The sequence below is a fragment of the Anopheles gambiae genome, chromosome X (assembly GCF_943734735.2).
Source record: "Anopheles gambiae chromosome X, idAnoGambNW_F1_1, whole genome shotgun sequence".
NCBI classification, from domain to species: Eukaryota; Metazoa; Arthropoda; class Insecta; order Diptera; family Culicidae; genus Anopheles; species Anopheles gambiae.
In genome coordinates this window covers 1,977,033-2,001,148 of record NC_064600.1, presented here as the reverse complement: position 1 = coordinate 2,001,148, position 24,116 = coordinate 1,977,033, and the positions used below count along the sequence as shown (strand labels likewise).

At 50.6% G+C, this 24,116-nt stretch overlaps 1 protein-coding gene across 5 annotated transcripts; it reads left to right on the top strand.

The window, feature by feature from the left end:
• The first annotated feature begins 420 nt into the window (after positions 1–420).
• On the top strand, positions 421–23,696 carry LOC1272145 (patj homolog). 5 transcript variants are annotated; one of them, XM_061663166.1, is made up of 3 exons: positions 421–588; positions 2,105–2,772; positions 5,118–23,696. In XM_061663166.1, exon 3 carries the CDS (start codon positions 5,256–5,258, stop codon positions 7,866–7,868), a length of 2,613 nt encoding a protein of 870 aa, XP_061519150.1. In that variant the 5' UTR covers positions 421–588; positions 2,105–2,772; positions 5,118–5,255; the 3' UTR covers positions 7,869–23,696. The 5 variants fall into 5 exon arrangements, with proteins under 5 accessions (XP_061519150.1, XP_061519153.1, XP_061519154.1 ...); XM_061663169.1 differs by lacking the exon at positions 421–588 and adding an exon at positions 616–762; XM_061663170.1 differs by lacking the exon at positions 421–588 and adding an exon at positions 616–776.
• Positions 23,697–24,116: the final 420 nt, after the last annotated feature.

Genomic DNA, 24,116 nt, shown 5'->3' with positions numbered 1-24,116 from the left:
GTTCTATTTGAGTTTTGAAATACACCCAATACAATAGCCAAGATTATGGTAAGCAGTCATTATGGTACAAAGAAACGAGTTATAAACGAGGAGAAGATTCTGAAGACGCAACGAACAGGACAGGAAACTGTTGGGTCGATTTTGCTGCACGAGGTACTAAACTGCCTGTATTGTTAATCTGTTTTTGAGCCAGTTTCCCCTCATCTGTATTATAAATTTAAATGCCAGTAAATGTAGCTCGATCCGTTTCCATAACTTCCCATTTGGAGTGCAGGCGCTGTCATCGCCGTCACACACGCTGCTCGAAAACGCTACTGAGCATGTGCGCGCACTGTCACACCAGCCAGCCAGTGCGTCTCTGTGCCTGTGTGTGTGTGTGTGTTTATCTCACTACCAAGCCCGACTAAGGAGGCGGAAGGGGTGGGTAGGAGTGCAGCAGCTGGACGTTTACGGTGACGCGTTAAGGCCGAACGCCGTTTTCCCTGCATCATCGTGCCCGCTGTCACAGTTTCACTTCGAACTGCTGGAAAGTGCTGGAAAGACGGGACCCAAGCGACGGTCCAGGCCCGACACCGAGAACCCGACACGGTACGATCCTCTCCGCTCGCCCCCTTTCGCGCCCCGCAGTCGGGAAATGGGGAAAACCGAATTTGCGGGGTGCAGGGTTAGATCAATCGAAGCTTGCCCACAGTACGGTTGCCTTCGCGTTCGCGTTCTCGTTGCGCTCGTTCTCGTTTTGTTTGTTGTTTGTAACACTCGCTGGTCGGTGCGGAAGGGTAGTGTACGGAGGACTCGTGTAGGTGTGTGTGTGTGTGGGAAGGGGGGAGGAGGGAGGGGGGTGAACGTGTGTGTGAAAAAGGCGAGGAGCAAATAACAAAAAAAAAATCAAGTCAAAATCAATCCACACAGTACGTGAACGGGCCTTTTGGGGGCGCGGGGGGAGAGTTTAGCTTCCAAAACGAGGAAAGGTGACAGGCCAAGGTGTTAGTATGGGCCGCTACAGTAAAGGCTTTGTGAGCTAGTGTGGTGCCAGTTCCCTCCTCCTCCCAAAAAACGATTCGGTGACTCGCGGGTGCATCAACATATGTGGGTGTTGTTTTTCCGACCCGAAGTGCAGCCGAAACGGCACGGGTGGACACTGTGTGTTTCAAAAGCGTGTGTTTCTAGCTTCCTTGCTCTACCCCTCCCCCCCCCCCCCCCAACCAGCTCAGTCCTCTTCCACAAAAGGGCAGTGTGTTCTACAAGTGCAGCAAAACTGTGCCAGACATTGGGCTAAATGTCAAAAATATCCCATACTCTGGCTCTTCTCTCTCTCTCTCTCTTTCTCTTACCTCTCTCTCACACACACCCATTTCCACGCGCTTTCCACCAAATCCCGAGTAATTATTATGCACCTGAGGCAATGAAATTTTTACACCCTAAATCATTCACCAAGTTCCCACTGACCTCTCACACACTCACACACACACACATACACACATACATACATACACATCACACACACACACCACACATGCCTCTCGCCATCCGGGTTTGCCACCCCGGAAATGGGTTCAATCCAACCGAGCACACCCTCCAGTTTTCCCACCGCTTTTCCACCCCCACCACCCCCTCAACCGCCACCGCCCGCTAGCAAAGAAAACACGGCAGCTCGAGCTAGCGTTCAAAAACACACACACACACACGTGTGCAACCACAAGTGACCTTTTCGGTGGGGGGGTGGGTGGGTCGGGTTGGGTCGGGTGGGTGGAGAAAAACATTTGCATATCGGAGAACCTTTGCGCCCCGCCAGTGAAGCCGAGCTGCTAATTTCGTAACAGCGCCGTTTCTGCCACGAATGATCTCCACACCACCAAACCCCCCCCCCCCCCCTCACCCACTCCCACCCGTCGCGTGTGGAACGGCAGAAGACACTCAGCGCAGCACCCGATCGTCCCGACCGGTCCGGGTAGTTTGCCCACTGGCGACGAACGCGCGATCTGAACAAACACACTGGCGGGACGCAGTCCTCGCCTCCTCAAACCAAGTGCGCCACATCAAACAAAATAGCATTGCAGTACCCGTACCACTGTCTATCAACTCTGTTTCTGGTGTATTTCTGCAGTGTGTGTAGCCGAAAGTAATAAATAAAAAAGATAAAAGCGCTCCCACTCCTCCTTCGAGCGACACCAATCAACTCCAAAATCAAACTCAACACACACACACACACACGGCCGGCTTGGTTTGGGGCAGCCTCGAAGCGGCCCGACCATGGCAAGGATACCGGGACGCTTGTTGCAGCGGTGCAGCCCACGATGGAACGCTTGGAACGGGTGCGAGTGACCGGCTTAGGACGTTGCCACGCCATCTGATCTCCCTGTGGCACAGCGAGTGTGGCGCCGTGTGGCCTCGTGCGTCGTCAGCGACACAGCACCATCATTAACGTATGTTTGTGTGTGTGTGTGTGAATGTGTGAACGGTGTCCAAAAAAAAGACACAAAAAACGGTGGCCCAAGTACAGCAGTGAAGGAAAAAAAATCGAAATTAAAGTCCCATCAGTCGCCTGAAGAGAGAGAGAGAGGTTGGGCCCCACGCCCGTTGTTCCTCGGTAGTGTTATCGTTTCGGGCTCAAAGTAAACAAGTGTGGCAGGAGAGGGCAGCAACAAAAGCAAAAAGTAAAAAAGTGTCACAAATTGTGTAAACCGAAGAAGAAAAAAAACACACACACACATTAAGGACACCGGATTGGATTGTGACCGCACTTTCAACCATTGCAGGACATTCGACGCGCGGGTAAGTAATGGGGAAGAGAGACTGATGGCAGCGGAGGCTGGAAATGCTCCGCTAGCAACAGCTGCACGTCCGATTTTCTCCAACTTTTTCACCGTATCTCAGAGCCGTATCTGTTTTGGGGGAGCATAACGAGAGGGATAGTGATGGAAAAAGCCGGAGTCGACTCCGATCCGACTCCGGAAGGTCCGCCCAGCATTATCCGGCATCGTTCGGAAGCGTCCGGAATCGCCCGGAGTTGTCCGGAGTCGTTGGAAGTCATCCGGAGTCATCCGGAGTTGTCCGGAAACGTCCAGAATCGTTGGTAGTCGGAATCATCCCGAGTCGTCCGGAGCCGTGCGGAATCATTTCGGAGTCGTCGGAGTCGTTCGGAGTCGTTCGGAATCGATTTGAGTCGTAGTCGTCCGGTGTCTCCGACACAAGGGCCTGTATACGAAGTGCACGCGGAATGTGAAAGAAAAAAAAACCACAACGAAATGCATTTATTTGTTATTGAGACTGTGAGCCTATAGGTCTTAATTTATTGTCTGTTACAAATGTGGTGTTGGTTAGAGTTCTTTATAAAGGTTAGTAATACGAAGGAATTTTAAAAGTTTACGCAGGCAATCGCTGTTTGGCGAAAGGATGGTGCCGATACTGTGGTCCATGGCAGGCGATTGCGCAGGTGATGCGTTCCGCAGTATATACTTGGCATTCGGTTAAGATGTGAAGTCTACGCCACAGAAACTGCATAGTGGTGGGCTAGATTTTTGCAATTAAAAGGTGTGGGAGAGCCGTGTATGCCCAATCCAAAGTCGTGATAGAATTCTCCGGTCTTGGTGTGATGAATGGTCTCTCCATGATGGTGTTGTGGTCTTGATGGTTCTCAGGAAAGAGCGGCCGCTGCCAACCCAATAACCATTCCAGCTATTGGCGATGATGGTTGTGCTAAGGCGTTATTACGTCCTGCGTTCTGCGGTCCTGCGACCAGGAATCCAGCAGAATGTGACTTGAGGTAAACTTACGGTAAACAGTGGAACCCCTCATAACAAGTTTAAACCGTTTCAATGACTCACTCGTTATGCGGGAGGCTCTTTTTCATACGATTCGTATGAAAAGCGAAATAATTGGTTCCAGGTCAAGAACAGTGCAGGTATATAGGGATTATATGCATCACAACCATACGGAACACCTCCAAGTGGCAACAGTAATGCATTCATCAATTCTCAGTATCCAAATTCTTCCAAGGGAGGTACACTACACACTAAAATCCACGTCCTGCCCGCTTCCACGGCCGAAAGAAATGGAGCAATTAAACTGAAGACACTGCCTCATTTACTTCACCTGTCGATAAGTGCAGCAAAACTCTCAGCTTCGCTATATGATCGGAAAAGCGTTATCGGGACGTGGAGCGAACGCGCCTACGCCCCTGCTTTTTTCGATGTTTGTATGACTTCGTGAGTTTTGCACTGGCAGTGGGTGTTAATGTGTTACCGTCCTTACACTTTTCCTCCACCTAATTCATTTGGAAATAGCTTGATATTGAACAGTTCTTAGTATTGAAACACTCGGAATGATTCCGATTTGTTATCGGGAACAAACATTAAACTGCTCATTATGCGAGGTTTTACTCGTAGAGCATTTAGATTTGCTCGTTGTGCGAAAAATTCGTTATAAAGGGTACTCGTTATGAAGGGGTGTACCACTGTATTGCAGAGTTGTTGAATCTGGATCCACCCGTGACCCGAACATCCGAGTGCTTGAGGAACACTTGCACTGTCGGTGAAGATCACGTTGGGTTTATCTCTGCGTAGGCCTTCGTCAGCTGCAATAACTAGGGCTATTGCTTCTGCGGTGAAGTTTGAAGTATGTTCTGGTAGCCGGATAACGAAATGTAATGCCTGACCACGAGCACATTGCACCGGACAGCTCCTGATGACTTCAACCAACTCCGTTTCCGGTTCACTCAGATCGACTCTAGACGACTCCGAATGACTTCATGGGAATTCGGATAACTCCGAACGACTTCGAACAGCTCCGGGGGACTCCGGGCGGAGCTAGTGGTTTGGATTTTGCCAGAATCAGACTAACAATAGCTGGAGTCGGATCGGAGTCGTCAGTGCGCTCCAAAGAGCACATCACTAGAGAGGGATATATACTGTAAAAGAAGAGCAGGACAGCAGCACTTCCATAACAATTAACTTTAAATAGCTTTGCCAATTGCTGATTTGTTTGTGTTTGTTTGTTTGTTTGCTGCTAACCGTCCGTTTGGGGAGATTTTCCGCTCAGAAAAGCGGCTGCAAACAAAAACTCAAACCTCCCTCTCTCTCATACCTGTTTGTACCATCCCTGTGTGTGTGTGTGTGCAGGTTGGCGAATTATGAACATCCGAACGGGGCACCAGCAGCAGCAGCAGCAGTACTTACCGCAGTCACAGCCCCAGCCAGGACGCCGACAGGGTCCGGAACGCGACGAGCAGGAGGACGACGACGCTGCGTGCTAGTGCGATGGTGCTCAGCACGGAGTGGTCCCAGGTGGAGATCATCGACCTGATCAACGATGGCAACGGGCTCGGCTTCATGCTGGTCGGGGGCCGCAGCACCGGCGTCGTGATCAAGGCGCTCATACCGGGATCGGTGGCCGAGCGGGACGGCCGGCTGCAGAGCGGCGACCACGTGCTGCAGATCGGGGACGTGAACCTGCGCGGCTTCAGCTCGGAGCAGGTCGCGACCGTGCTGCGCCAGTCCGGCCAGCAGGTGCGCCTGATCGTGGCCCGGCCGGTCGAGCCGACCTCGCCCGACTACCAGGCGCTGGCCAGCCATGCGCCCATCATCCCGACCAAGATGCTCACCGATCCGGACGAGCTCGACCGGACGCTGCTGCAAACGTCCGGCTACACGTCCGGTGCCTTCCTGCAGCCGGCCGGCCCCGGCACGCTCGGTACGCTCGGGCTGCTGGCGGCTGCGGCGGCGGCGACCCCGACCAACACTGGCCAGCCGGACGGGGTGGGGCTCTGTCCCACCCACATCGAGGTGGTCGCGGTAAACAACAACAGTCTGAACGGCGGCGGCGGCCCGCTCGACACGCCCAACGGTGGCCCGCTGGCGCTCATCTCACCCACCTCGATCGCGCTGCCCGCCCTGCCCCCGCACGCACTGCACTGTCCGGCGGCCCTGCTAGCGGAGGCGGGCGTCGACGGGCTGCCGCTGGAGGTGGTCGGGCCGCTGCCGCCCGCCCCGCTCGGTACGCCCCAGTCGCCCCAGTCGGTGTGCGGCGGCGGCGGTGGCGGCGGCCCGCCCGACACGCCCGAAACGGAAACGTACGAGGTGGAGCTGCGCAAGAACGTGTACGGGCTCGGCATCACGGTCGCGGGGTACGTCTGCGAGGAGGAGGACCTGTCCGGCATCTTCGTGAAGAGCATCATCGAGGGCAGCGCGGCCGAGATGAGCGGCAAGATCGCCATCAACGACCGGATCGTGGCGGTCGACCATCGGTCGCTGGCGGGCGTCACCAACCACCAGGCGGTCGAGATACTGCGCAACACGGACATTGCGGTGCGGCTGACGCTGGAGCGGTTTCTGCGCGGCCGCAAGTACGAGCATCTGCAGGTGGCCCTCATCGACCCGATGGTGCCGATGGCGCCGGGCAGCGGGCAGTGCGGCGGGCCGCCCGGCGGTGGCGTTGCGGCGGCGTGCCACGGCGAGCGGGCGGGCCGCAGCAACGGTACGGCGCACCAAGCGGGCCGGACGGGCAGCGGGGGCGACCTGGTGGGCATGGTGCTGTCCCACTCGCAGACCCTGTCGCACTGTGCGTCCCAGTGCCAGTCGCAGCGCTGCTCGATCGTCCAGTCGCCGTCGGCGACGACGCTCTCCATCTGTCCGGCCCGGTCCGACGCCGACTCGATACTGACCGAGTGCGGGGGGTACGAGTGTGGCGGCATCGAGCCGGAGCTCGAGTCGGGCACGACGTTCGATTCGAGCGTGTTCGCGCTGGAAAACGGGACCGAGGTGGCGTCCGGCGACGAGCTGCTCCTGCTAGACGACGAACCGCACGCCGAGCTGGAGCAGGAGGAGGAGGAGGAGGAGGAGGAGGAGGAGGAGGAGGATGGGGAGGAGCTGCCAGGAGCGCGGTACGCGAACGGGACGATGGGTTTGCCGCCGGCGCCGCCGCCGCCACCGCCGATCCGCACCTCACCCCCGACCGGCGACAGTGACAGCTGTGATACGCGAACGGCGCGCGGCCGCAGCGCAGGCGACGAACCCGGCGACCCGACCGTGCAGCGGTGGTCGCGCGAGGTCCCGCACAGCCAGATCGTGGTGGCGGACATCCGCAAGCTGGCCGGGCTCGGCATCAGCCTGGAGGGCACGGTCGAGGTGGAGGGCGGGGTCGAGGTGCGGCCGCACCACTACATCCGCTCGATCCTGGAGGACGGGCCGGTCGGGCGGGACGGCCAGCTGAAGCCGGGCGACGAGCTGCTGCAGGTGAACGAGCACCGGCTGCAGGGGCTGAAGCACATCGAGGTGGTGAAGATACTGAAGGAGCTGCCGGCCCAGGTCCGCGTCATCTGTGCGCGGGGCAGCTCGCCCCCGACTGTGATCAACACGTCGCGCAACGCGGAAGCGTTCGAGGCGCGCAGCCTGCTGGCGGGCGGGCTGCAGAGCCTGCAGAGCCTGCAGGGCATCCTCACGAAGGCGCAGTCGGAGAGCTCGCTCTACACGTCCAGCACGGCCACGCTCACCGACCAGCAGCGGTCGAAATCGGTCGAGCAGGTGTCCGGGCTGGCGCTCTGGACGCACGAGGTGCTCTACTGCGACATCGAGAAGACGGAGCGGGGCTTCGGCTTCTCCATACTGGACTACCAGGATCCGCTCGACACGGACGGCACGGTGATTGTGGTGCGCGGGCTCATACCGGGCGGGTCGGCCGAGACGACCAACTTCATCTTTCCCGGCGACCGGCTCGTCTCGGTCAACGGGCACAGCCTGCAGAACGCGACGCTCGACCAGGCGGTCAGCATACTCAAGGGCATACCGCTCGGGCCGGCCCGGATCGGGCTGTGCCGGCCGCTCTCCACCTCCGACAACAACCTTTCCTCCACGCCGGAAACGCCGACCACCTAGCGCGGGCAGTGGCGCGAGTGCGGCCGCCCGTACGGAGACAGCTGGCCGCAGACGCCCACATTCTTCCATTAGCTTCATGGTGACCACCCCGTCCCCGGGTCGGAGGCGTAGCGGCCATGAGGTGTGCGTAGCGTGTGCGTTCAATCAAGCGTGCCTTTTCGGTGGGCAAATGAAGGCCTTCGACATTGTGCAGGGGCGGCAACCGCTGTACAGTGACTACTTCATCGTGCCATCTTGGTTTTGCCTTAGGAAGGCCTCCGCACCAAGTCCTGCTCGTTCGCCGATGCTAATTTATGTCTCCATCAATATTCATTTTCCCCTCTTTCCCCCCCGCCCCCCCCTTCCGTCCTTTCACAAAGTTCGCCCACCTCCCGGGGCGGCCGTCGGGGGCTGATTGGGATGATTTATGCGAGCAACGTCACGACTTTTAACATCCAGCGGGCGCGTCCATCGTTCGGTATGCGACATTTTTCGCCGCCACGCTCCAAGCGATGGTTTGAAGGTCGCGCAGGACTTTGGGCAGCCCTGCGATGCAGCCCAGCGGTGGAAAACATTAAACTATTGCCAGTGTGCCTGCTGCCAAGGAACGCGAACAAAAAAGCTTTCCGAATTGGTTGTCCCAAAGAACGATGGCGTAACATGATCGAAGTACAACGCTAGCGGACTCCAAAGCCAAACCGGTCCCGAAAAGACCTGGCGGAACCTGAGTGCTGCCCGGTGCCGCTCCGATCCGATTATAAATCAAGTGGAAGCTTCCACTCCGCCGTTTAGGGCGCAATAATTTGTTGACACAGAACAAAAACCCGGCACTTTCCCAGCTGCGACAGGACACATCCCATGACCCGTGACGGTTACGGCGAGGTACGGCATTGGGGCTAGGTTGGGAGTATTTTTGGCGAAGGTAAAAAGGACCCGTGGTTGCCTGCTTCCCCCACACCGGAAGGTCATTAATTTAAGCGGTATTAAATTTACAGCCCTTCTGGACCGTGGGGGTGACATTGTGGTCCGGGGGATTTGTGCGATAAATCGAACCGTCGCAGGGTTCTCCCCCCACCGCCACCAACTACAGCCGCACAAACTTTCCCGCTTTGCCCCGGGTCAGCGCTCGTTGCTGCGCTGGGCTGGCTTTTGGGAAGGAAAATGAAATTCAATTATCATCTAATGTCAACAATAAATAACCTTCACTATCTAGTGACGCGCTTTCACCTTTTTTGGGGGCATGGGAAGGCGCACCGAGCTGTGGCGCTTCCAAAGAAAAAAAAAACAACCTCCACCCCGCAGATGGGGAAAGCGCCGAAACTATTGCACGAGCCGTGCTGGGTTGTTCTTCCATTCCCCTGGGCGGGTTTCGCACATCATGCCGTAGAACCGTAGCTCGCTGCGGCCCTCTACAGGGTGTGGAGGTGAAAAAGTTTGGAAAGCTTTAACCTTCAACCGCTTGGGACAGTTTTGGAGAATGTTGTCACTGTGTTTGATTACTTGAAAAGATAGCAAACATGATACAAAACAGTGATTTTTTTTTACTTCATTTTGGTTAAAGTATGCGCCAAAGAAACCACTACTAGTTTGCTTTATGTCCAAAAGGTTTTGTTTGAACTTTTGTGAGAAGCTGAAATGTGTTTAGACCCAAAAAATATTCTTCTGGATAGTCCTTACGGGGAGAAACTACGATGCAATGGAACGCCCGTTGCAAGTGGGCCAATTCAATTCAAAGTATTCCATCAAGACACTCCCAACGGACTTTGTTCTTGATCTAATTCTAAGGTTTTTCGAAACAAACTTCAAAAAAGATCTTTGGAGAAAGAAAGTACACATGGTTATACTATTGTTCGGATGCATTACAGGTCAACCTCAATGTTAGGCTCTATACCAAAAAATTTAGTTAGTTCCGGACAAGATGAGGTATAGCATTTCCAACGAAATATCTTATAGTGTGTGGGAGATATCAACGTACTTATCAATGTTCAGAATATCCAAATGATTCCGTGAGTATTATATAGTTAAGTCTTGACCAAAACGTTGTCCTACTATTGGATGGAGCATCCAAGTACATATGACATTGGATGTAGCATTCAAATGAACATCAAATTCAACTACATGATGGGTTTTGATGTCCTCTGGTAGATGATGATGTCTTTAGGATGCCCATAATGTTAGGATGTTTAGGACATATTTTAAAGATATGGGTCCTGTAATACATACTACCCTGAGAGCTTCGTTTCACGGCATGCTCTAGCTCCTGACGTCCTCTCGAGGCTACTGTGAGTGAAGATATCAACTAAATTGATGTTAGAAAGATGCTATTATTACCTTGAGCAATGAAAACTAGAATTTGAAGCAAATTCTCTGCATCACCCTGTAATTTCTTCCCAAAACAAATCCCCTCGCATCTACCCGCCCTGCCACGGAAGCCCGCTATTGTGACGTGCTTTAATGCTTCGGGTCATCGACGAAGATAAACATCAACCCCTGGTAATGTGTTCCGCGTCTTCGAAACTTGAGCCCAGCCCCTGTCCTGTCCCATTGCCACGACCCGCCCAGGACACGCTCAATCATACGCCATCCATCAAGCGCCGGTGTTTGTGCTTCCCATTCCCCCCCATCCTTTGACAACTACTGGAGGATGCTGGAGGGCAACACCTCATTGTGCGCGATGAGTGATGAGAGCGTGCTGGTACGAAATTAGATAGGGTAAAGATAGTGGGGAGTTCTGATGCTTTGCTGCGACAGCTTCCAAGCACGCCCGGCCCATTGTTGTGTGCGGCAGTGCGGCACGGTCAGCGGGCGGCAAAACTGTCGCAGAATCCGTGTCGCTGCCGCCTCCACGCCAGTGTCCGTGCCCCTCCCCACTGCGGAAGGTTGTAAATTAAGTCATACTGCACGTACTTGTACAGCCCTCGAACACACACACTCGCGCGCGCGCGCCACACGGAGCCTTCTCTTTACATCTTCGTAAGGTACACTCGTCCGTAGCTCGCGGTGTGATGAAAACTTCCCTCGCACTTTTCCCCACAAGCATGCACGGTGATCGATGAGTGTTGTCGAGGTGGCGGAAATTCGTTACGCAAACGCTCCAGTGCGCCACCAGCGGGCCCGGAGACTTGCGTGCTTGCATAACGTGCTCAAGAATGTTGGATGTTCGACGTGCATAAAAAAAAGAGTGAAGATTGCACAACTTCGAAGTGGAGCATCGGGGCACCGACGGTTCAAGTGCGCAGGAAGCACCTGCCCCCGTCAGGTAGGCAGGGTTGAGAGCCTGGTTCTTTTTAAAGAACATTTCTAGCCTTTGGAAGCGCACCAAATTAAGGCAAAACCACACGGTTGTTGCTAGCCGAAAAGACCCGAACCTACGTAGTGCCAATGCGTGTGTCATTTGACAGTTCGGCAATGGTGGCCCGCCGTGCAACAACCTCCAGATCGCATGCACATCCATATCTTCGCTGGGCGTTCGCGTCTCGCTGGAGTTGTCCGACTGCTCCCGTGTGTATTTACCGCTAGCACACGCACACAGTGGGGTAGTGGAGTTGAACACACACACAAAAAAAAAAACAAGACTTCAGGAAGTGTGGAGTGTGTGCTTGTGTGCATAAATTCCGCACCAATTTCCGTGCCGTTGCGTGCGGAACAAAGTGGGCAGAATTGTGCCTTCCCTTCCTATCAACCTGATCCGAAAACCCATCGCAAAACTGCCCCTTCCCACACACACACGCACGCAGATAGGGTGTAGCGGAAGTGCCTCTTCCTGTCCCGCCCGCTTCAGGTTTCGGTAATAATGCTAGGCCCACAAACTGAAAGGGGCACCTCTGGGTTGGACGCTTTGCAGCCCATTAGTGGAAGTGAAAGTGTAGACCTTTTTCTGCCAGTCCCTCCGTTTTTATCGGACGCACCCTGGCCCAGGCATCGCCGCTTGCGTTTCTTAGCAGTAGAGCAACTACAGACCGTTGGAGGGGGTTTGGAGGAAAAAAAAAAACAGCGATACACCAACATCCAGAGATGCCGCTTTCACTCTCCCCCCGGAAGATGTTGGGCCCTAAAAACTGAATGCGCCCGCCAAGAAGGTATTGGGCGCCCTAGAACCTACCCGTGCGGAAAGCGTTGAAAGGCGGGTTTTTTGGGAGTTTGGGCATGAGGGAGAAGACAAAAAAAAGGTAATTCAACACACACACACACACAACCACACGCACGTGCACCTGTTTGTTCGGATAAACGAAAAGCTGAGTATTTCCCAGCTCCGATTACATCCCCATGCCAAGGGGTGTTTGGGGCGTCGCAGTGTTGGAGCTGTAGCGGATTGGATGAGGTTTGGAGATCCCCGGGAGCGGGTAGGGTGGTAGCACATTCGGGTAAAAGTTGCCAAAAACTTTGCACACACACACACCCACACACACACTCGCTTTTGCCGGGTGCGCTGTGGAAGAACAAACGTGTTCGACAGTAAGCTCATCAATGTGTCTGTATGTCTGTGCCTGTGTGTAAGTCCATCAGGAGGAGGTTGGAAAACTCGCACACGGCAAAGTGACAAGTTGCTGCTGGCAGGTTTGCAAACTGCACGCGCGAACATTACTCCAACGCCCCAAAAGTAAAACTTCAACTGTTCCATGAGGCTGGGCGATGGCTGGAGCAGTGCAGTTAAAGGTGGCGATCGGTGTCCTTCATTTACAGGGTTTTCCAGGAGTTCTCATAGCTGTGGGACACATTATTGACTCTTTCTTATTGGAAGTGAACTTTATATGCTGGAAATTGGACTCTATGGCAACCTTTTTGGACAGGCTCCTTGGAAATTCCTATTGGATTTGTCCAACAAGAGTGCTATAGAGTCCAATTTCCATCATATCAAGTTCACTTCCCATAAGAGTTCAGAAATTGTCCCACAACTATGAGAACCCCCGGAAGCCCCTGTAAAGCCGCTCCTTTGCGTGATATCCTACCCCCTCCCAAGAACATGAAGCTCCTACAGGGCAGCAAGCAGCGCTCCTTGCAACCGGGTAAAGTTCCAAACCCAACACAAAAAGCTGACAAAAGGGCCACCCCGCCCCGAGGGAAGCAAATAAGCAAACAGTCGTAAGTCGTGCGTCTTCTCCCCCTCCCCCCCCCCCCCCCTCCACACCCTTTTTCTGGTGGCACTTTGGTCTTTGGCGGTGACCGCTCTACAGTCTACAGCAAGCGGCTACCGCAGCACACGGGTTTGCATTCGGACTTTAAATGTCTCCAAATGGGGTGGGTTTCCCCTCCCCCCCCCCCTCAAAAAGGACGTCTTCTGTGTGGGTGTGTGGAGGCTTCCGTTTGTTCTCAAGAAACTCCACCCTCATCCCTCACATCTCGTAAGATAAGCATCGCTAGAAGCGTGTACACTCGCCCGGAAGATGTGGTGAAACTCTTTAAACAACTTTTAAAATAACGCAACAAAGCCTCATGCTGTGGGCCACTGCCGGCTGCCTCACGTCCACAAACAACCCCCTTCCCCGCACAGCGTGCCTCAGCCCTGCCCCGAAGGCGTGTGGTTTGACTGAGATATGTACCATTATGGATGAGCATGATGCACATCATTGCCCGCTTTCGGTGCGGGGAGTCAGTTAGAGCGCCCGCCACTGCTCCAGGATTAAGCTACTTCGGGGACACTCCCCTCGGTGGGTGAGGGGAAGCCGCTTGGCACGTCACCGACGATGGCGGGTGTGCGGGAATTGACATATTTATTTTATACGCCACAGAGAACAGTGCCGCGCGCAACCAGCCGCGTGTGTACTGTCGTCCCTTGCCGGAACACGGCATTACGCAACAGTTTACACTAACTTTTCATTTTGGGGAGACACACAAACACACACACAGAGGTGGTGGAAGGTTTCCAACGGTTCGGTGCCACTGTCTTGTCTGGCCGGTGCTTGGCAGCCGCACGCGGCAGCCCACTGTTGCTCGTTGTTTTTCGGTGTAAACGTCCACGGGGCAGGGCCGTTTGTTTGCAATTTTGGCTGCTGGAGGGAGCCTAGCGCACCCGCACCCAACGGACGTACATTCGCCAGCACCCCCCCCCCTCCCCCCCCAGTACAACCGGCACTGGCAGGCAAACAACGCCAAAAGAAGAAAAAAAGGACTTCCACACTTTACAACTGGCGAAGGCCACTGGCTTTGCCACTGCGCTGTACCGCAACTTGTTGGACTGGCTGTGCGAAGGGAGAAGGGAGGGCTTTGGGAGGGGAGGCAGCAATTTGTGGGCAAGTCAGCATTTATTCTGGCGCAATAAATTCCCCGCACGGGCAGGCGCGAATTTCGTGGATGGAGCAGCCTGGTGGTTTTTCGGAGTGGTACCGTGGTACCGTTTTTTAACGATCGTATTGGCTGTTCGCAATCACATTACGTAGAATATGTTACTGAGCGAGTGCGGGAAGGGGAATTGAGATGGGGGGGGGGGGGGGAGGGGAGGTGAGTAGAAGCGGAATGCACAAGATCCTCCATTTGAAAACGGGAAGGGCGCCATCTGCGCGTGGGTTGCGTGCACGGTGGAGCACGGTTACAAACTGCGCCATCATCAGGCTCGCAAGCTGTCGACGGTTTATTTCACACACACCCACACACTCACACACATGTATAGAGCTTGCCAAAAATGCTTCTGCAGTGGGGCACGGGCAAATCGTATCAATTATTTCGCATTGCGCGTATTCCGGATGGAATGATTACAGCAAAGCAACAAGAAAACGGCAACCGATGGGGAAATAGAAAACAAACAAACAAAACAAAACGACAGCGCCAACGGTCCATTCTCGCATCCGGATCTCGGTGGGTGTCGAGGGATCTGGAATGAAATCAAACACATACACACACACACACACACACACACACACACACACACACACACACACACACACACACACACACACACACACAAAACCATGCATCGCATTATGCTGTGATGAAATCCTACCGAAGCAGTAGCGGGCCCTTTGTTTCGAGCGGTGGCAATGTAGCAGAAGCAATCCCGTGTCTCCTTTCCCGACCCCGGCGCCCGGGCTCACTGTTACCTAGGGCAGCTAGGGAAGCTGCTAGCTCCAACTCCACCCGCCCGTGACATAGTATAATCCCAAAAACTGACACACAAACACACACAGACCCACAGACAACGGCACACATTCGTGCTCATTTTCCCGAAAAACCTGCTCCATCATTTGTGGCAAAGGTGTTAAAAAATTCAACAACCGTCCGGAAAAATATACAAACAACAAAAAAAACACACACACACACACACAAACACTCATAGTTTGCTGGTGAAGCGGAGCGAGCGTGGTATAAAAAGGGCCAGGTGGAGACAGAGTAACAGAGTAACAACAAAGCAGTCCAATGTAGAACCAGCAAAAAAGGGGGGAAAAAACCTCACTATCAGTCCTTTCTCCGATGTTCCATCTGTGCGCAATGGGTGAAACATATACGAATAGTATTGGGAGTATTAAAAAGTTTGTAGCGTTTTTTTTTTATCCAGCTTGGACGTGTTCAGTGATTAACGAGTTGGGTTAGAATTGGTTTGAATGGTTTGAAACTATTTTCCATCGTTTTTTCACTATTCCCTATTCCCTATCCTTTTTTGACTTCTTTGTAATTTGGGAACTGCTGATTATGCAGAAGGATGCTCGAACAACCGGAACAAGCACTAGTCCGAAGAAGCCGAATGTCTGGGCTTCGCAGCAAGCGGGAAAGAACTTCACATTCGTCTGTAGACGTCAGATCACATGGAATTGTAATCGATGGGAATTGATTTCTGAGCTACTCCAGGTGTCTTGGAGAGATGTATTTGTACAGGATCGCCTTCAGAATTTGCCTCTTGTTGTCCTGCAATTTCTGTGATGCTCTGGAAGCTTTGCTGTCTACGGCCTGGAAGGTACTGCGCTTTCTTCAAAACGAAATTGCCTCTTTTAAACCGTACGAACGGACTTCAACTTGGATATGATTACTCATATTAATGTCAATAATGAAGCAGAATTCTTTGGCAAAAAAAAAAAACAAACTATTCGTCACGAATGTTGCCCTGTGTTTGGAACTTGCAATGTTGTATTCATTGTTGCAGAACGATAGTGGTGTGGCAAACAAAGCCAAAAAAAAATGGTACATTAGCGTTGGAGCGAGTGTTCCTTTCTGACTAAACACAAAGCTGCGAACTTACTGTTACGCCTAACAAATCAACGCCTCCGCCGATCATTCTGCGTATTGCTCGCTGTCTACTTCTTTGTTGTTTTCCGTTGCCAACGCTTTGCGATAGACAAGACGAAACAAAATCGCGTCCTTTGCGCCCACCATTAACCGCGAGCTCGTTCCGGTGGCTTCCGCCATTGAGTTTCGCCATCCTTTTGTTGTGCACCACGCGCCTACCCGTGCGTTTTGTACGCGAGTGTGTGTGTGTGTGTGTGTGTGTGTTCCAAGCCAACCGAGCAAACCGACATTCGTCCTGTCAGCCAGCCGTCAGCCGCCGGGTAAAAGCCATGCCCGCCTACACCCCCGGTACAAAGGCACACACCAAGTCCATGACCAGCGCAAATAGCACGCCGCCAACATTCGCAAACAATCGCTTTTGGCGGCTGCTGGGAAGCCTTCCGCTGCTGTATGTTTGTGTGTGTGTTTTTATTATTAACGCCCCACACGCCCGGGTTGGCTCACGGTTCACCGCTCACACCGGCAATGGATGGTCTGCAGGGCATGACTCGGAACAATGGTGATACAATGGTGGATAATCCTCAGAAACGCTCGAACCAGATGGGCCAACAATGTCCGGCGCTGGAGTTGAAGGGTTCCTAGGAGCAGGAGCTTCAGCAGAACTACAGGGGAAAGGGTAGGCAGTGCGGAGGGTCGTGTGCTGAGTCACGAATTTTTCACTAAGTGAAAGCTTACACAAGAGAAAACGGCGGGCAAATGTCGGCTAATGGTGCTTGCAAGCGTGTGCCGCTCACGAATCCGGCTCGAAGGACCAAACAGCATCTTCCAGCTGGAGCGAAACAGAAGTGGCGAATGTAAATCGATCGGCGGAGGCTTGCTGAGAATCCTGCAAATCGTGCCGAATGCAAGACACCCCCTGTTTAGCTTAATTGCTTATGCATACTTCAAATTCCTGCAATTTGAAGGCTGTGTGTGTGTGTTTGTGTTTTCTTTCGCCATCTGGTTGCCTTCCACGCGGTAGCTACTGGTTTTGCAAACTCCTTATTGACGTCATTCAAGCGAAATCCACTAGAACGGATAGAAATAGGCATTCCGGGAAGGGCTGGTCCGCAGAAAGTAGTGAGTGAGACAGAGATAAAGAGTGCCACCATTACTCTACAATACTCCTCCCCGCCCCTTCATTGATTGGAACGAAAAACTGGGAATCGCTTAAATTGACTTCAACGTCATGCAACCTATTTTTTTTGTTGCTGCTTTGTACACTCACTCATACCGAGAAGATGCAAAATTTGAATAAAATTCACGAACGTTCCTTTGTACCTTGTAGCAGTGAAACACACGGCGCAACATAGCCCGAAAGGCTGCGAACATGATATTTTTGGTGCGGGAGGACGGCCAGTTGCGCGAGGCAAACGGCCGGAACTACGCAACGCCACTGCCTGAAACGCACCGCGATTGCCGCGATACAGGCGCTTTTTTTTCTTCGCTTTCGCCCCTGTTGCGCTGCCTCGCACCACCGATGCTGATATTGATCAATCAGAAAGCATCTGGCCGATTTGCGAAAACAGAGCAGGGAACCGCCTAAATGGAACCGCGGGATGGAACACATTACCCATCCCCCCTTTTCCCTTCGCTACTCTTCCCCTTTAGCGATATCCATTCGCAGTTTCATCCGCTTGCTTACTGGAGCTGTCCTAGTTTGTGCGTGGGTGTGTGATTTCTTTCTTTTTTTTTTTCGACCACCGTGTCCCTTTTTGCTTCCTCCCAAACTCACCTGCCCCTTATCGTCTGGCCGCACCCGGGCTGCAAGAAGTAATCGATACGCGAGATGTTTATTTTCGATTTTTATTGTCAGCATCGGCCGTCGTTATTTCGTACGCTTTTTGCACCCTCCTTTCTCTACCCCCCCCCCCCCCTCCGCCTCCATAGAATTGGTTAATCTTTCTTCATCCGATTGCTTGACGAATCGGTCAGTACGAAAGTGCCACGAGAAACGAAACATAAGAAACAGCACCAGCAAAACTATTACGCGTTTGGTCCTTCGAACCGGATTCGCAATACGCAAGCGGGCTCGTAGCCGCGCAGAGCGTGAACGGGTGAAAGATCAATACACACATAAACCAAAATTCCTTTTGGGCTGCGTAATGGCATGCGAAATGTTCATTGTTTTGTGATCGTTTTTCTTTTTTTTTTTGCTTTCTTTGCGTATTCTTTTCTCATCTTGCGGGGCGGTAAAACTCAAAACTCACGCAGGGAGAAAGACATTTCAGTGCACTGAAATACATTGTGTCACCGTGCTGGGATTTTTTTCCCCCTTTTTACGCTCCGTTTTTACTGGCAAGTTAAATGTTTTCTTAATACTCATTCTTGTTTCATCGCCTGGGCACTAACGCAAAATAGAAAAAAAAAAACGAATCATTTAGCCGCTCAGCCATGAAATCGAAAAACGGTGCTCGGCACCATTTTGCTCACACTTGGCACACCTTTTCCCGGCACGGAGGATCCATTTTTGTTGTTTGGTTTGGTTTGTCCTCAGCTCATCGAAATGAAATTATGGTGTTCCCATGTTGTTTTGGCAGTCAACGCGCCGTTGTTGCTGGCAAACTGCTGCCAATTAAAATTTGCCATCGATTTTCCGCGCTACGGCGCCTGGCCCTTGACATTCGCACACCGCGCACATAGATGAAGATGGCTGGTAGAAGGCAGCGCGGTAGATGAGTCCCTGTGCCGTAATTCCCTCGCATGTTGACCTGGTTTTCGCCCCCTTGTTTTTGGGCCCCCCGTGTGAAGGAAATTTCCCTACAAGCGTACTCCTTCTGTGAGTCTCCACTCCATTTTCCCCTGATTTTTTGTTGTTATTTTCTGTCCCTGATTTAGTGTTGTTTGTACAGCAAATCAAGCAGCTTGATTGAACGCACGACCCACGTTGCGAGAGCGTTAGGATGGATAAATAATAATTAGAGAACAATAATGATCGAGCCTTGGTGTCGGGTTCATGCACGCTGCAAGGGAAAGTAGAGCAAAACAGAAAGATGTTCTCTCAGGGTAAACGCCCCGTGAACATTTAAAAGTTGAAACGGACTTAAAAATAAAAAAAACAAACAAAACTAGATTGAAAATAAAATTGCAAAATTAAACCAAACTAACCGTGCATAAACAAAGTAGTTCAAAGGTGCAAATCCTGAAGCAAGTTGGAACAATCGAAACGAAAAAGAAGAAGAAAAACAACCGAAAGTTTTCCACCAGTCTAGGCGAATAGTGAAACCAATTCCTAACCAAGGTGTAATAGATGTTAAAGCATCCGTTGTTTTTTTTTTTGTTTTCATAATATCATATTTATATCTTCCTAAAACGAGACTAGCAGCGGCCTTTGGCAGATACAAAAAGGAAAAGAAAAATAAAACACACACAGAGAGAACATAAAGCAACACGTTAATGCAAAAGTTTAGGGAAAGGCTTTCCCTCGATGGAAAGGTACAAAGTCAAAGCGCACAGGGGGGGGAGGTAGAGTGCGATAGAGGGCGTTATTAGCAAAAAAAATGGAGAACGCAAGTAGCAGTTTTGCTTTCTCGGCACCAATGGGCACAACACTTGGGAACCGTTCTGTATTCGTAGATACTACTACTCTCCCAACTACACTGTGACGATCTTAAGTAAGTAGGACTAAGGATTAAGCATTTGCAAACTAATCACGTGCGTGATGGGTAAGTGTGTGTGTAAGTAACTGTTTTATCGAAATTATTAGGAAACAAATCGAAACCGGGTGCTGGGGAGGTCAGACGAGAGATCCAAAGGCTTTGCTTCCTGCAGGAAAGATCAGAAAAATAGAGAAATAGCGAGAGAGAGAGAGAGAGATGGAGAGAGGAAAATATCGCAAAGAGGGAACAAAAAAGGCATGATGAGAGAGCAGCGTTAAATATGAACCACTAATAACACTAGCTGAATAGTTGAAGGACGCTTCTGAAAGGCGAACTGCCATGTGAAAGGTGCTCGACAAAGCGCCGAAAGTTATGCAATCTGCGTAGCAAAACAGTCTAATTTTGCTGGCTGCCGCACAGCTTGCTTAGCGAGTAGGAGAGGGAAAAGAAATGGAAGTTCAGCAGCAGCAGCAACAGCAGTGTGAATAGCGAAATAGTAACCCGATAAGCACAAGCTTAGCCACTCTGTTAAAGTCTTTGCCCCGTTTTGTATCCAACCGAGTGCTCTTGGAGCATCTTTGTGTACGCTTTTGTTGTGATTTGTGCAGTGCAAAACTACTAACTACGTCGTTTTAGGATAGGTTATAACCAAGCCCAGTTTGCTGTTTAGTACCTTCCGGTGCGTTGTCCCGCTGTGTGGCTCGCACTTGCCGCCTGTTACTGCTGTCGCTCAACCACAGAGAAGAGCATTGAGCAGCCCCTGTGCAATAGTGGACCGTGCACTTATCTGTCAGATGGTGTACACTAACAGTGAGGTAACTCCACCTTCTGTTTCTGCTCCTGCTAGTTGCGTGCTTCATTTTGTAACATCCTAAATATATTGCAACCGTGCGCATAAAGCTGGTATGTGAGGAAAACTGCTCACGAAAAGGCCTTTTTTCTGCTAGTGAACATTGCTTACGAACATTCCGCTCTGTACCGAGGTCGAGTGTCATATGGGCAACTGCAGCTTCCGCCGGCAGAGGGTTGAAATGGAAACAGTATCAGCTAGAGACCATCAGGTGACAGTGAAAGGATGTCGCAAACTTTACTGTGAATGTGTAGCGAAAAGGAAAATGATATGTAGTGGTAACGATAAAACAAAACAAATCCACACACACATACACAAATTGCCGCAGTACGAGAGCGAAATTGTAAGTGCGATCCGGTAAAACACTAGTCATTTAATCACTTTCTACCGAGGAGCTAACCTCACTAAGATGGTGCGACGAAACACGCACAAACGCTTCTAGTGAATGCATACATAGACACTAGCTAAACACACACACACACATACACACACATACACATTAAATAAAATCTCAGAGACCAGTAAATCAGTGCACAAAACACACAACAATCTTGTGATAATCAGTGAGTGTTCGTTAGGATTGTTTTGTTATGTTTTATTTTTTAACGCGAGAAGTATAGTAATCGAATGAACGGTACGACTAGCCTGAGTACAACGTTTCTGTTAGCTTTTGCTTTGCCGTTTAGTTGTTGTAGAAATATATATATATACATCATATACATATATACATATGACGGGATGGGGAGGGATTGCGTAAAGCGAGAGTTCTAGTTGCTTCGTATGCGATGCTACTGCTCATACTCTTATCAGCACATCAGCACACTCAGTTCAGGGTGGTACCGCTGGGCAGGACACTAAGATAGGACCGCGTCACTACTGGCACGGGATACTAATACTAAGCGAAGTGGTCCATCGCACGGTGTAGGGAGTGTGGCTGTACGCGGTGGGCAGAAATCGGATTGACATATCACATCTAACTAAAGAAGCAAAAACACGCAGACACACACACACACACACATACACACATACATACATCTACGCCAAGCTACTACAAACTCTACTGCGACAGAGTGCGAGTGACAGGTGACGTCAGGGGCTGAGGTAAGAAAGGAAAGAAAGGCAGCCATGCAAAAAGGGAATAACCAATGCAGCACACAGGCTCATTCTCAAACTAACGAACTAATGCAACATGCATACACAAATACAGCCTACATTACGAGTACCAATTTAATAAATGACGCATGATAAAAAAAGGAAAAGAAAGAAACCGACACGAAGCGACCGTAAGCAACATGAAGCTAACAAACGAAACGAACCAATTTCATAATGGAAGTGAAGCCTTTTTGTTGTGCAAACTTAAATCGAGTTTGTGGAAAAATGAATTAAACTGCTTAGCACAGCGACGGGCAGCAATGCAGGTGCAGTAGGGAGGAAGAAAAACGTTCATTCGTTTCGCTACCCTTTATTTATCAAACACTGAAGTAAAACAGAAAGGTTGCTGTTTCAGTTGCTTGCTGCAAAATATTAAAAATAAATACTATAGCTAAGTGCTAATTTTATGCAGAAATTTGTACACAATGATACACACCGGCACCGGTAGCATGGCAAAACAGAAGAAACAAAAACAAATCAAAGTGGAACAAATCGCTATTACCATTTGCACGGCTCGGTGCAAACAGCAGCAGCGCGTACATTATTCCTAACATAATAATCCTTACTCATACTTTGTAAAATAATAGAAAATGGTCCGAAAACGAGCGAATCTGTGTTGCTATATAAAGAGAAGAGAAATAAGAAAAAAAAACAAGATGCAAAATAAAACACTAAAGTGGAGCAAAATTTCCACAGGACAGGAGGGGGGGAGGAAACCAATTTCGAAAGCAAGACAAAACAAACAAAACAAAAACAATGTGGATAGCAAAAATGAGTGAATCTCGTCGAATGCTTGTTGCTTAGTTAGGGCACCGGTTTGTTTGTTTCCAGTTTGCCGTTCCAGTTTCAGTTTGGCGAGCGTACCGTGTTTTTTGAACAGAATATATATATATATATATATCTATATACAAATGTTACTTCCTTTTCCCTTCCACCCACCAGCGGCAGGTGGCAGAATGTGTGCGCTTGTGAACGAAGCAGAGGAAGCACACACAAAGACACACACACACATACACAACAAATTCTCCCAGTATCGCACTGACGAGTTTTTAGCACCAAACACATTCGAACCAAGTAGCTGTCGCTGGAACCAATAGGGAGAAAAAGAAGAGAAAGAAGTGGAAGGTGATCATTAAAGGCGTAGGATACACAGATATATCATACCTTAAGGCACTTTGAAAAAGAATGAATAGTGAAAAATAGAGAACGAACAGAATAAACAAAGTTATTAACAAACAAACGTCACGAACACAAGAGAAGAAAGAAAAATGCAAGATAAAAAGTGACAATGCAGAATAACGAAAACAAAAAAAAACACATAAAAGTCGCTTAGGAAGAAAATTCACACATCCACACAAACACAAACACGCGCTCTCTCGCTCACACACTCTTGTAAGAGAAAATAAAGTTGATAATAAGAGTTGATAATCACCATAGATAAAACGTTAGCAACCAAACTTTAAAGGCGATGAAAAAATAAACGAAAGAGAGAATAATAAAGAGAAAGATAGAGAGAGAGAGAGAGAGAGAGAGGAGAGCGAGCGAGAGAGAAAGAATGATGAAAAAGGGGTAGAGGTCCTGTAGAAAATGGTAGGAAGAAAGGCGGCCAGTGTTAACACTTCATTAAATTCTATTCATCTCTAATACCCTCACAACGATGTAAACCACACCCCGCTCTCTATCTCTCTTTCTTACTAAGATATATTACATATACATACTTACACACACACACCTACATATACAAGACACTTATAGGTCTCGGCACCGAAGATGATGTAACACTAGCACTTTGTCCTCCTACCCCCGTTAAGCCAACAGCAACATACAGTAACCTAAACAGAGAAAAAAAAAATCACACACCTACACACCCACAACACACAGTAACAACCAAAACGCAACAAGAGGAAACAAAAAGACATCAACAATTCTATGCGCAATTTTGTCCTAGCACGCGGAACGCGTTGCGCGAGCGAAGGTACGCATGAGGAAAATTATAAAAATAGATGAAAATAAGAATTTAATTAAATGGATCAAAACCAAATCAAACCGATCAAACCGTGTCCGCTGGCCTAGTGTTTCCCTTTTGCTTTCCGAAAAAATGTGTTGAATTTTTACTAACGCTCTTTGGTAGGGAGCATCGTTGCAAACGCAGGCGTCAGCATGAAATACCCATCAACCGGGACGTGCGGCTTGGCTGGGACGTGAGCTGAGTGACACATCGGGACGCACCCCGCGCCCTTTCGGCAGGGCCCGTACAAGGCCGCTGGTCGCTAAATGATTCTCACGCCTATCAGCCCACGCCCCCCCCGGGGGCCGTCGGCTTTTACGTCTGGGTGTTCAATTGCGCAAAGGCGTTCGCCAATGGAGCCCACTTTGTAGAACGATGTAATGAGAGGAAACGTGTCAATTGAGGGAAACGGGCACGGGAAGCTACAGTATGCAGTGCAGGATGGATGGGTGCCTCTGCCGTGGCCG